We start from the raw sequence: 14152 nt of genomic DNA on the forward strand, positions 1-14152 counted from the left end.
GACTACACAGCGAGGCACACAGTGTGAACAGCCAGCACAGAGCCAGCAGGAAGAAATCCCTTTTGTACGCTTCTCAGAAGCGCAGCCTGAATGGACCCAAGTGATCATAGAATCACCTTCAAATGCCATCCGTCTGGGATCAAGGTCTGCATTCAAATATTTTACCTCCATTCCTGCTGCTACTCTAAAAGCTGATTCTCAGAGCTATTAAGAGTCTATTCACCCAGAGCTCTGCTCGGATGGTGCCTGCAGCTGCAGATCCAGGAAGCACCTGACAAGTGACCTGAGCAAAGCAGCTGGAGCTTTCCTCCAAATCCAGACCACGCAATGGTCTAGCAGACACAGCACTAACTTCAAGTCAGACAATTCCCCCCTACCCTCGGATTCAAATAGCAGTGAACTGCAGAACATACTACAAAAACAAACAAGAAACTACCTTTGGCTTACTCTAGCTCTGCTCCTCTTCATCTGGCACTGTCTTCTAGTCTTTAGCCAGCTGTCTGCTTTTCTGTTTTAGATGTCTTCCAGTCATTTCATGCACAGTTGCTGCCATGAAAAAAGGGTTGCTCAGTTACTCCAGTCTGCCTCGGGATTCTGAGACAAAGCTGGGAGCCCTGTTCAGGCAGGCCTGCTTCGCCCCCATGACTGTACACAGTATCCTAACTGTTTCTGCTGCATCAAAACCCATTTTTGCCTTTACTAAGCTGTGAGAAGCTCTTACCAGCTTTCATCAGCATGCAGAAAGACAAGACACCAGGAAAGTGGAACTTTCATTTATTGGGCAGAAAATACAAACAGATTTACTTTGACTTCTGGCTCTGTGCTTGTGCCTTCAACACTTTCACAACGATCTTCTGCTCCTCAATAAGGAAAGCTCTCTTGATTCTGGAAAGGAAGCACAACACCATCAGGAGATGCATCTAATCAACTGAGAACACAAAAGAAGAAAGCTGCAATCAGTTTTGTTGGCCCCAGTGCTTCATGTTCTATGTGTGGTGTTAGCTCCATATTAGTTTAAAAGAAGCTGTGAGCATTCTTGCCAGCACCAAAAGATAAGAGCAGGGGCAGTGGCAGCATACAAATGTGGAGGTTTGGGGAAAAAGCCCTTGTTTGTTTGCAAATGTAGGGTTAGTGCCTTGTAGGCAGATAAGGCAATGCTCGATGGCTTCACTAACTTAAAAGGAAAAAAAAAAAAAAAAAAAAGCTGAAATCCTCAACAGCAAATTAATTTAACAGTTCTTAAAATAATAACAGGTGAGACCAGCTAGTCAGTTTCCTCCATCAGAATTACAGGAGAATTGACATGAGTCCAGTCAGCAAAACAACAGCAGCTGCTCTCCCAGGATTAGAGTGCCTTTGTCCATAAACAAAGACGGGCAAGGTTAAGTCATGCCTGAACACAATTATTATTTCTGGAAGGCATACAGGTCCACCATGTAGATAGATCTATGTGGTAGTCCTCATACATCAACAGTCTATTTGATGAGTTTGAGTTAAAAGCAAAAACAGCCTACCAGCAAGGCTTCAACAGACAAAAGACAAAGAACTGCCAGCTGCAGGGAAGGAGGTGTACTTTCAGGCAAAGACAGACAGGCACTCATCTGTTAAAAGCAAACTATCAATATCACAGTGTGTGGGAAACACTCAAAAGACTGGCACTTAACACTGAAAAGTTATGCTAAAGACCTGCAGCTGTAACAACCTGTCTTCAGCGGCACCTAATGCGATTTAGCTTAGAACTCACAGAAGAGAAAAGAAGAGGCTGGCAACATTTGCACTACAGATGAAAAACCGGCATTACACCGCTGGCTCCAGAGATCTGCTTTGATTACTATTCACAGGGATGACATATTGTTTGTAATACACAGTCTTCCTCAACTTTATCAAGGAAGTAAACAGACACATGGCTGTTACACAATAACGCTTCATTAAGGGATGCCTAGCAAAAGTCATCTTAAAGCTTAACTGCATTAAGTTACGTAAAATGCTGACAACTACATCAGTGGGTCCCAAAAAATGAGTTAGCATGATCTTTTACTAACATCTTTGCATAAGACAAAGCAAAAGAACATAGGACAACAGAAGAACAGAAACCACAGAATTATAGAATGGCCTGGGTTGAAAAGGACCACAATGATCATCGAGTTTCAACCTCCCTGCTGTGTGCAGGGTCACCAACCAGCAGACCAGGCTGCCCAGAGCCACATTCCAGCCTGGCCTTGAATGCCTCCAGGGATGGGGCATCCACAACCTCCTTGGGAAACCTGTTCCAGCGTGTCACCACCCTCTGTGTGAAAAAACTTCCTCCTCATATCTAACCTAAACCTCCTCTGTCTTAGTTTAAAACCATCCCCTGTTGTCCTATCGCTATCCACCCTTGTAACAGCCACTCCCTCTCCTGTTTATACACACTCCCTTGATTGGCCTACACTACGAAGATGCAGTAAGATTCAAAACTCACATTAAGTGACCTTAAGAATAGAGTTAGTTTGCTATATGCTTACCTGTCACGGACACACTTAGCACACATGGAACCACCATAGGCTCTGCTGACATGTTTCTTTGTCTTTGACAGCCTCTTAAGAACTTTAGGACGCACAGCACGCACCTATACGAAGCAAAAATTGGAAGAAAATGAGAGCGCTGCCTAATTTTGGGTAACAGCTGTATTATACAAATAGACTTGGATAGTTTGGCTTCAAAAAGCCCCAGCAGCATCTAAAGCTGATTACTGAACAGGCAAGAAGTGAAGCCACACATCGCATCCATGCTGCCTGCAGCACTCCAAAGCTGATTTTTCCATTCTACTGCTTTTGAAACACATTCATGTTTTTTAAATTGCTTATTAAAAACGATAATCTTCGTAAGGGTACAAGCTGATTGAAAATAAGCGTTACTCAAACATCCTGATCTGCCATTGAAGGCAATAGCATCAAATGAGGGAACTTTGGGAATAAAATAGCACATTAAAATACAAAAGTCAGTCCTTTTTTCCTAAAAATCATAGTCAAATGAGTCTTGTTTTTTGAAAATCTATCTAGTAGATCAAATTCTAAGTTTTAGCCATGCAACAGATTAATCTAGATCTAACTTGAAACAACTGCAGCCAGTTAAAAGTTAACTCACACAGGTTCAGATAATAGCTATAAGAATCACACGCATTAAAAAAGCACCTGTTCCTTATGCTTCCAAACTGTTTTACCAGCTCCACCTTACAATATTCAAATGGAAAAATTTAAAACAAAAGGCTGTTCTTGAATTCATGATGAAACAAATATCAAACAAGAAAAGAATTTTAACATTAAAACAAGAAAAAAGGAAAGAAATAGCTGCCAAACTCTTATGCCAGCAAACCTAAGACTTACACCACGAAGCCGTCCTGGGCATACCCCACATGCTGACTTCGGTGCTTTCCCTACTTTCTTGGTGTAGAGGTAAACAATCCTGTTTCCAGGTGTTCGGGACCTAAACAGCAGCAAAACAGTCAATGCAACAATCCAATTCTAAGCTTAATTTTCTTCACAGAAAATTTTCTAGCAACTCTGGCTTACTTACAGCCTGGTCTTGTTGGAAGCTGTGTTGTAGGATAACCTACGGCGGTAGGTCAGGCGCTGAACCATTTTTCACACCTGAACTAGGCAAAACCAAAGCAGCAACAGTTTAAGAACTCGATCTCCGGATGGCAGTTCACAAACCACAGCATCATCCGCACCGAACCGCCGAGCCCAAAAGCTGCGCTGAAGCGAACACGGCCCTCCCTTCCCCTCTCTCCAGTGACAACGGCCGCAGCAGCGCCGCTCCGTACTCAGCCCGCTGCCCGCTCCTGGCCCAGCCCGCCGCGGAGCTGACAGCAGATGAGGGCACGCCGCCACCCAACAAGAGGACGCCGCCCCGACGGGGGCTGCCGCCCCGACGGGGGCTGCCGGCCCTACAGCAGCACCCCGGCCGCTAGGCCGCTGAGGCGGCCCTGTTTCTCCGCCCGCCCGAATGCGGCCCCTAGCCCCTCGCCACAGCCACCGCCACCAGCGGAGCCCTCGGAGCCGCCCTCAGAGCTCGCCGGTCAACGGATGGCGGCGGATGGACGCCGACAGGCGCCGGCGGCCCGCAGTAGCTCGCCACCATACCTAGAGCCGCCGGATCCGGAAGAGGGAGCGGAAGCGCCCGCGTCGAGACTGAAATAGCGGCGCTCCGGAACACGGAAGGAATAGCAGCGCGTCAGGCTGGGCGCCGCCATGCTGTACGGCAGCGGAGCTGCAAGGGCGTCGCCATGTTGTAGGATTACGGGGAGGGTAATGTGGGAGGGGCTGGGTACGGCCCAAAGAGCCCCCCGTGCTACGCCCCTGTACCCAGTGGGAGTTACTTTTCCTGCCTCTTCCCTCTTTTTCTTTGAGGTGCTGCAAGGACACAGCTTTTGGCAGCAGGGTGACCCCAAAGGTCACGCACCTGAAGTACACGTAGCTGTGCCACTGTAGCCAGAGAGCTGCACGTGAAACATGCAAGGCTGGGCGCCTTGTTAGCTGCCTCAGCTTTGCTTTCGCAGAGCAGCACACGCTCAGAAGCCTTTGATGTGTGCTGCTGGCCTTATTGATGGATTCGTGGCTCGCAGTTCACCGTGCCACATCCTCCCTCTTTTCAATCTGTGATTTTTTTTTTTTTTTTTTTTTTGGGGGGGGGGGGGGGGGTAATTATTGACTCTTTTTAAGTGCAAATTATGGACACCAGAATTTTTCTAATTCACAAAGGAAGAGAAAATATGTATGAACTAGATTTTAGGGTATACTTAAAATTGGAGCATATTTCAGACAACAAGTACATTTCAGAGCAATTAGAGTCTTTAATATGAACTTTCTAAGCCCTGAACCCCGAAGGGAATAAGAAAGCCAATTAAATCCCATTAAATAATCCTGCCTACATATAAAAGTGTAACAGAATCCAATTGTTAAAAGAACAACACTATTAAATGATGATGGAACAGTTTAGATGCGATACTGCAAGTGCAACAGGTTACCGCTTTATTATTGTACTGGTATTTTTGGGGCTCACTCAACTGGCTCTGAACTTGACCAATGTGAATTTAGAAGCTGTCACTTAAATACCAGCAGCTCACTGCCAGTGATGCTCTGCCCTAATTTTTCAATCGTTCTCAGTTTCTTTCAAGAGGAAAAGGGTTGTCAGGAAAGTCAGTTGTGAGAGCATGTACAAATGTTAGTTTTATGACAGCTGGTTTAGTGCAATCTAGCGTGGGGATAATATTTGAAGAAGGAGCTCGGAGCTCTCCCCACTACTTATACTTCTTCATAGGACCAAACCACCTCTTTGGGGAGCAGGTTTTTCCAAGTCCTTTCATTGACTCCTCCATTCTTTCCCTGAATACAAGGAAGAGGATGGAATAGCAAATGCACAGCCCACCATCTTGGAAATGGACCAGTGGCAGCTATAAAAAGCATTTTTTCCCTGCTAGGAAAATGGAAGCATAGGGACTGCAGATGCAGCCTTTTTCCTTAGGAAACCATGAGGTTTCCAGGATGTATTTGCTTATTGTCAGTGTGAAACCAGAGAACTCTTTTCTGACAAAGATGACTGGAAAGATAACCATCTCTGGTGGCAGATTAGCGTAGCATTTGCATGGGCCAGCCAGTTGTCACCATGTTCCATTTAACATACCAAAAAGATTGCTTTGTTCATAGTTTAAGACCATTTCTTGCTATGCTAACCATCCTTGCTTTCTTTTTCACACAGTTCTCTCCTTACTTTCCTTTCCTCTGAAAATCTCTGTTTATGTCCATAACCATTCACATCCTCACATGGAAAAGTCCATTTCAGTAAAAGCACAAGTACCAACATGGGTAAGGCTTGACGAGCCTGTCTGGACCTCTGAAAATCCTCATTCTTTGCTTTCGTGACCCTCATGCCTCCCTTCCATGGATCTCCCAAGTCCTACTAGGATTCTGCTGTTCCACCAGCCTCTTCCCATCGATCCTATGATTCAGCAGCCTCTGCAGTCACACGGGTTCTCCTGCATGATAAGCTTCAATTTAAAGAGGAGTGATTGTTGTCACCTTTATTTGCCTTTGTCCTGTCGACGTCCAGTCAGTGTCATAGACTGGCAAATTCTCAAAGGCACAGGAAGGAAAGCAAGCCCATGTGCAAGCACATATTGGGTGCCAAAAGAGAGAAAGAAAGGTCTGGCAGAGGGATGTACTGCTCCTGTTAACTCTCAGCCACAATACATTTCTTTGAGCAGCAGTAGGTATGTCTTTCAGAAATGCCTCATTTAAATCTGAATCCAATCTTGTGTGCTGCTCCAATACAAACAGCAGGAATAGATCTTTAAATGAGGAAAGAGAGCAAGAAGCTGTGCAAATGTACTAGGAGCCGACTGAAACAGAGCACAGAGGAAGAAGTCCTGTGGTCCATAGTCTCTCTGGAGTCTTTTTCTTCCCCTTCCCCCCCCACCTTAAAAATCACATCATCTTTCCTTGTTAAATACGTGACGTGTCACAGTGATGATATTCATTTATATCAGTGTAACCTTTCACAACATGGACCTGTGCAAATTACTTTACAAGAAACTGTAGTTCATTTCCATTTCAGTGGAGCTTGTTAAACAAGCAAAATTATTTTGTAGCAAAGGGAAAAACAATTTAGTGGAATGCACTCCGAGCATAGAAAGTACATAACATCATATTTGGGTTGAAACTTTTTCTGTCAGAAATGTCATAACCCCATAAGAAAGAGAATTAAAATCCCGTTATTTTAATTTACATCTAGCCACGAGATAAGTAAAGTTATCATTGAAATTCTAATTAAATAGGATGATTGACTAAGGTAGGACATCAAAGAAGAGAAGTGAATATGATAAGTCAAAGTCTTATTAATTAGTCCGCGTGGAAGAAATTCCAGGGACGTCAAGCTGAGGCTGCTGCAAGGAGAAAAAAAGCAGACAAGAAAATGTGTGTTTCTTTGAAGTTAGGAACTGAGATAGTGATGGAGGTAATTGTGTCTGACTGGATCCAGTAATGAAGAGCCGTAAATCAGACCTAGGAATCGGAGGAAAGATTCCAGTAACGAATGTGGCTGCCCCCCTGCTGCGAAGAAACAGAATGCAGAGCTGACTAATTGACCCAGTCTATCTCCCAGTAGCTCTCTGTTATTATTTATTAATTTTTAATTTCTGAATTATTTACGTTCTGGGAAATTATTTTTGACAGCCTGTTAGGCGTGCCAAAGTTAATGGAGGATGAAAGGACCGGTACTAGAATTAGCAGGGATGTAGTCACAGGCTACTGAATTTAATGATTTTGGAAGGGAAAATTGATTTCACACAGCGTGTCACTTTATACTACTTTAGGGATACACCAGCTATTTGATTAATTGAGGAATAACCAACTCAAAGTATATTTGAAGTGTAAATGAATCACAGTGCTCAGCTGTTTATTTTTCCCCTTTTCTGATGAGAACACTGAGTTTGCTTAAAGTTGCTGATTAAAACCAATACAGGTAGGCCCCATGCACACACCTGCTTATTTTCCCTTGCCTTAAAAAAAAAATATCTCGCCATCTGGAGGAGACGTGTAATCCTCCATTCCACTTGGGATGGAGCTGGTCCTTCCCACACAAAGCCTAATTAAACAGGCTTTGTGCGCACTCCCTTCCCCCTGCAGAAGTCTTTAGGAGGAGCACAGCACCCAGCCTCTGGGCAGAGCACGTGCTGAGACATGAATTCTCCATGAATTTTCGCAGCTGCATTTCATCTCGTCCCTGAGGTGAGGGAGCGGTCCCTGGCCCACCACATTTCCCCCATAGGTCCTCCTGGTGCAGCGGTGTTATGCTGGTCCGCCCATCCATCGTACAGAGCGATGATAAAATAAAGGGACTCTGGGTAGCTCTTCTGTGCTGTGTTTCATCCTCAGTGCCAAATGCAAGCTAAATCCTGTCTGCTGCTCACGTCTAAGCCTTCTGGCCCTCCGGGCATCAAGGGCACGAAGGCAATCTTTTCCCAGAAATGTGTATAATGCCACAGGCAGTTCACATCTCCAGAAAGATTCATACTGGAAATGTCTCCCGAGCTACTCGAGATGAGAGCATCTCTGCTCCTTCCCGTGAACGGCAGCTGCTTGAAGCAAGCCGTGCAGCTGCCTTTCTCCTGCGCTGCACAGAGGATGTGCGGTTGGTGCCTGCAATGGGGATCAAAGTGGCAAAGTGCTTCCCTGGCATGGATTCCTATGGCGGGCTTGGAAAAGGACAATTAAGGGCAGCGCCATCAGTCACTGGACACTGGTTACCTTAATTTTGGGTGTCTGTAATGGAGTGTCTTCTTGTGGCCTTACAAGACCTTCCAAACACATATGCAAGCTAGTTACCTAAGTGCTAGTTCTAATGGGCCTGTCCAATTTTCTCAGCTTAAGAATGAGGGAAACTTATGTTACTATCTAAAAAAATCTCAAGGCTTGTGTGGAGAGAAATATTTTATTATTTGCAGAAGTAAACACCAATTTCAACGAGTGGTTATGACTTTTCACAAAGCTGTCCACCACAAGAAATGACTCAAAGCCATCTGCTATGAATTTAAACGATCCCCAACACAAGGTGAAAAGGGTAGAGTCTAGACTCCATTTCTAGTCCACTGAACAATAAAACTGTTCTGAATGTGTGGGGACCAATCATCGAGTGAGAGGTGAAATGTCTAAGGTGGCATTCTGGATATTTTGCTGTGACTTTGCCCCTTAAAATAAAAGAATTCTCATGGAAAATACTGACCGTATTGAGGTGAGGGGAGAGGTAAGGAATAACGAAAAGTCAACCATGCATCAGTGTATCCTTAAAATATATATCTGTGTTCAGGATTTAAAGATAGATGAAGAGGTACAGGAAGGTTTTGCTGCTTAGGTTCTATAAGAGGTTTGTAATTCCTAAGGTTATTTCCCTGAGCACTTCAGGAGCACCAGGAACGTTCCTTTGAGATGTTTTACTCACAGGAACACGTAGACTAGCCTGGTTCTTCTGTTACCTTTTGGATTATACCAGTGGCAATTAACTCTGCTAGAAGGATCAGCTAAAACAGGGTGTTAGGGGAGACGTGTGACCTGTGGCCTGTGCTCTTGGGATTGCTACTTGATCATTTCTTCTGTCAGCATGTGCAGACTAGACTGGCTCCTAGAACAAAAGCCTGAAAATCCTGATGGAAATGATGCAGCATGCTCTGCTGTGGTGTATTGAAATGAATCCACCACAGAGCCGGATTCTCCCTGTTTCAATATTAAAACAAAGGGGGTATTGCTTTCAGTGCAGCACCCTGGGAATTCAGCTCGTAAGTCCAATTAACGACAACTAATTCCCCGTACTGCATATTTACCCCTAAGATTTGGCTAGATGTAATAAGTCATGCATTTTGCATTTAAGCTTCTAATGCCCAGAGGATAACAAAAATCTATCCTGATCACTTTTTATTTTCATCACATGAAGACAGAAGAAAGCATCCTCCCTTCCCCCTTCTGTTAAGCATATACGTACTATGGCACTACATCTATGAAAAAAAATGTCTCCTGCCTTCTCCCCATTGCTCTATACCCTTCTTCTTCATAAATGCCTTCTTTAAGAAGGTGAGAAGGTAACAGAACCCCTTTGGATGCCTCTACTGTATAGATTAATGCACCCTGAGGCCTTATTCACCCTGTTACAATGATCTACTGTTAACTCACTGAACCAAGACTACAGTCCTTTAATCTGTAAGGCTGTGTTGCCTGCAGTGTATGGTCCCCACACACTGGTTTTCACTACAGGAGCTATCAAGGTAGTGCCCTGCTGCGACAATGAACATATTTTAAAAGCTATAACTCCAACATACTGTAAATGGTAATGACTGTGCTATAGCATGCTAAAGATTAGGCAAATACTTGCAATGATTGGAATGATCTTCTGAAACTCAATTTTGCTTACCATTTAAGCTAGATCTGAACCAAACCCTCTAATGATAAAAGCCCAGCGTGCTACTCCACATGGTAAATGCAAAGGGGTGAGGAAAGAGAGAGAGAGACCATATGCGTGCATAAGGCTGTGGATATTCTTAGCTAGGCACAGCCTAATTGGATCTTAACAATTAGGAACACACTGGAATATCTAGCTAGGTGTCTGGATACCCATTTACTGGTGGTTACAAGAAAAAAATAAGGTCTATTGTTACTATATACATCTATATTTATGAAGAAGTTTTGTAACAAGGAAATAATGTCAGATAGCACAAGATCTCCACGGTTGAAAGAAATGTGGGAGAAAAAGGAAATGGTTTGAGGAGAAAACAACAGAGCATATTAAAACAGAAAGCATGTTACACGGCTTGATAGCAGCACAAAATGTGACGCTGTGCTAAAAGAAATGCCTGGATGAATGTTTGGTAGCTGCGCCTGCGGAGCTGCGAGTTATCTATCAGACAGAAAGCAGCCCACAAAATATTTCTGCAACACCGCACTTTGCTGTGCATGGCAAAAACCCCAGAAGGTGTTATTTTTTTGTAAAGCTGTGGTGAACTTGGCGTACACTCGGGATCAGACGGTCTGTTCCTTATGTGAGATTCTGAGCTGCATACTCACAGATTGGAGGCCAAGATTTTGGAGCAGCTCCTAGCTGGCTTTCCAAGTGCTTGCTCCCAAGCCAGGCTTTCTACAGGTCCAGAGCGCAGAATGACTGCACGGGAACTGAACTCTTCTTAACATCCCAGGCTAACTGACAACAAAGGACCAAAAGTCCAATGGACTGACCCTGAAACAGAGCTTTGTGCAGGGCAGCACAGTGCCTATGCTTGTATAACTCCTTGTGGTCTAACTTCCCACTCACCGGAAAGCAGCAGCAGGCTGCAGCACTAATGATTCCTTCTCTTCTAAAGCCTCAAGACTTTATGTGCTTTGAGGAGATTGAAGATAAGCATTAAATTTTGATTAAAGGGACACTGCCAACTTACGTTAAGCTTAGAATTTAGGTTTTTCTAACAGGTAGGTGGATGGGAGCTTGTAAATATTTATTTGCAAACGGCAAGGGCAAATAGGTTTGAGCTGGGAAGAAAAGGCATCAACAATTATCTTGATTAGAAACAAAAGTAACATGGTCCAGACTAGTTTTCCTGCTGAGGGAAAAATAACAGCTGATGGGAGATACGGTATCATTTCCCAAATTTATTACAGCCTACCAGATAGTTTTGCTGTGTGAGAAGCTCTTTTGTTTGTTTGTTTCTTTGTTTGTTTGTTTCTTAATGTATTTCTAAAAATGATATATAGAGCCACACCAAAGTGCTGTTTCAGAGAACTGGCTGGGGACTGGAGAGAAAGGAAAGGCTACCACAGGTACACTGGAATGGGGACTAGGCTGCACCTGAGAAATACCTTTGCATTTGCTTTTGCTTTTAGGAATATAAATAGAAGGCCAAGATACCCTGAATTTGACATATGGTCCACAGCAGCTGACTGAGGAGCGTCTAATTACTTTCTACGATCACAGAGATATCCTGTAACTCATTTTGCCTATGACAGAAGTCAGATCTGAACCAAATTTTCCAAGGAAAGGGCCTGAACTACAGCACCTTGCTGTGGCTTTAAGGTACACTAGCCCTATGTAGAAATAGGGCTACACAGAATAGTTCTTTCTCAGAGAAATGACAAGAATGTGAACCCAGATCTTCATCTGATAAAAACCAGCTCCCTATACAGAACTATGCTGATTTATAATAGCTGAAGGTCTGACCCCATGTCCAAAGAAACATTAGCTGCACTCCCTCAAATCTTCTGCTGCAAAGCAGTAGCTCAGTTTAATCTTGGCTATACAAAAAAATGGGTTTCTGCTGCAGGTTCCTCTACTATGTCCGTAATATTCATTCAAACAAGATATTCAAGGGAACAAGGCAAAGAAATCAAAGAGAAAAGCAACATTGGCTGTGATTTTGTTATTCCCAGAGCACAAAAGAGCAAAGCAGACCTCAGATAACCAGCCCTGTGGCTTCACATACATTCTGAGTGCAAGGGTTGTGCCTCCTCCCATGGTATATGCAGCAGGTGAGGGGTGCTTGTCAAAGCTGTAGCATTAAGTATATATTATCGGTATAAGGAAGAATGAAATAAGGCCATGCTACTCCATCAGAGATGATAGAGCTCAGAAGAGCTCTGGAACACAAATTGAAAACTACTTGTTAAACAAGGTTAATTTGTTCGTCTTCCACTGTATAAGATGGCTTCAAACACTTCTAAACTAGGTCATTTGACGGCTCAGGAAATACATGGTGCTAGGCAGCTGTCTTCAGCAACAAGTTTATTGGAGAGTTTGATTGCATCCCAAAAGCATGCTAGATATTTCTGACCATATCAAAGAAAACTCAACTATATTATCAAGGCACACTAATGAGGCGGTTTGTTTAATTGAAATACTTTAAGTTTCCATGTAGTACAGCATGAAAAAATCATTATTTTCATTAGATGAGCTACTCGTTAGCTGAAAATCTAAGTTACAAAATATCACAGTGTGAGATAATAAATACATTGTAAAATGCATTAAATCCAGGTTATTAAAAGGAGTTTCTATTTAAAATATATAGCCCTGTACTTTGAGCATATCTCCAGTGTTAGGAATCAGGTCTGGTTCTTTGGAAAATACAGCCCAACCCAAAGGACCCCATTGCCCTCTCATTGAAATTGCAGTCAAAACTCCAATCCTTTCTAACTTGGATAAGTGACTTGATTATTCTGTGTCGTAATTCCGTCATAGGAATTTTTGCTCACAGGAGGTAGAAGTTTTGGGACTTGCTCAGAGGGCCTGATCTTGGCCTTGAATTCATCACTGCACAGTCCTACTCCACAAGGCAAGGTCAGCTGGAGCATGGCCCCTGGACCATGTCCAGTTGGGTTTGGAATATCACCAAGTATGGAGACTCCTCAGTCTCTCCTTTACAGTGTTTGACCATGGTTTATTTTCCACCATCACCTTTTCTATTCAGAGCCTAGTGCAGGTATTTTGTCTTCAATTCTCTTATCAGTGGCTCCTTCCTACCTTAGTGTTGCACCCATGCCAAGAGATCCTTCTCTCATCTCACTTGGGCTGCCTCCCTTTCCCCCCTTGCTGAGGGATTAGCCCACAAAGCCCTGTGAAGATGTGCTGATGCCACTGCTCTGCCATTAATCTAACTTGCACAGGTCACCACGGTTGAGTGGAAATACCCGCAAGGTTGTGCAGTAACTGCTTAATTCTCAAGGAGCTCTGGGCATATGTTCAGGTTGCTTCCTTGTGTTGGCAGTCGACGGTGTTGACACATCTTCACAGCGATTGCTCTCCCTACTAGCCACAGCCAAGCCATCAGTGCTGGATGCTGCCACCGAGCACACGTGGGCATGGGAGGAGGAGATGCAGAAGGGCTGTGAAGATAGCCCCGCGGCCAGCAAGCCAGGCGGAGGTTCAGAGCATGCAGATTACAGATGGTGCAATAATCTCACAACTGGCCAAATTCAGAGCCTAAGCAATATTTATATGGAGATGAGCATATATGACAGGCTGCCAATGCACCAGCAAAGTGGGCCAGTACTGCGGAGCGGGCACATTGCCCCTGCACAGCCACCTGCTGAGATCCTTCACGCCAGAAATGCAAGTAATCCCAGGGAGGCAGGATGCCTAGGGGGGGATCAAGTCCATAGTCAAAACCAAAAGGACAAAAGCAAAACCCCAACCAAGCTCACACCACCTCTTCATACACCACTGCTGCTAACCTGCTGGCTACATGCTATGGAGGTTGGAGCATAAGAGATGAGAGCTGTACCCCACGCTACTGCCCCACTTCTCATTTATGAAAACAGAATTTTCAGTATATTTCTCAGAACTGCACAGCTTCGAATTATCTTTTGATTCCCTCATTTCGTGCGGGTTTTGTAAAACATTTTAGAATCCTTTCCTTTTCTTTTTTTTTTTTTTTACTGGAATCAACAGGGATGTGGCTGGCAGATTAGTATCACTGTTAGCTCTCTTTAATAGGGCTTCTCTTATCCCATTTAAGTAGAATAAAGAAGCTTCATTTGTTAGCTTAAAAAAATCAAGACTTTAATTCTTGATCATTGCTCCCAAGAGAACCCAGTTGGAGTTCTCTCATCATCACTGATCATGTTGGAATTTATTTGTTTGCTAT

General features: G+C 43.9%; 1 protein-coding gene across 2 annotated transcripts; it reads right to left on the minus strand.

Moving 5' to 3' along the window:
- Positions 1-758: 758 nt before the first annotated feature.
- Positions 759-4166, minus strand: RPL34 (ribosomal protein L34). Of its 2 annotated transcripts, none has more exons than XM_048943268.1 (5): positions 4125-4166; positions 3556-3629; positions 3366-3465; positions 2505-2608; positions 759-885 (listed from the first exon to the last, which is right to left on the minus strand). In XM_048943268.1, the coding sequence occupies exons 2-5, from the start codon at positions 3618-3620 to the stop codon at positions 801-803; spliced, it is 354 nt and encodes a 117-aa protein (XP_048799225.1). In that variant the 5' UTR covers positions 3621-3629; positions 4125-4166; the 3' UTR covers positions 759-800. The 2 variants fall into 2 exon arrangements, with proteins under 2 accessions (XP_048799225.1, XP_048799224.1); XM_048943267.1 differs by having other exon boundaries at positions 3556-3634; positions 4125-4164.
- Between the last annotated feature and the right edge of the window lie 9986 nt (positions 4167-14152).

This window comes from Lagopus muta, chromosome 4 (assembly GCF_023343835.1).
Source record: "Lagopus muta isolate bLagMut1 chromosome 4, bLagMut1 primary, whole genome shotgun sequence".
NCBI lineage: Eukaryota > Metazoa > Chordata > Aves > Galliformes > Phasianidae > Lagopus > Lagopus muta.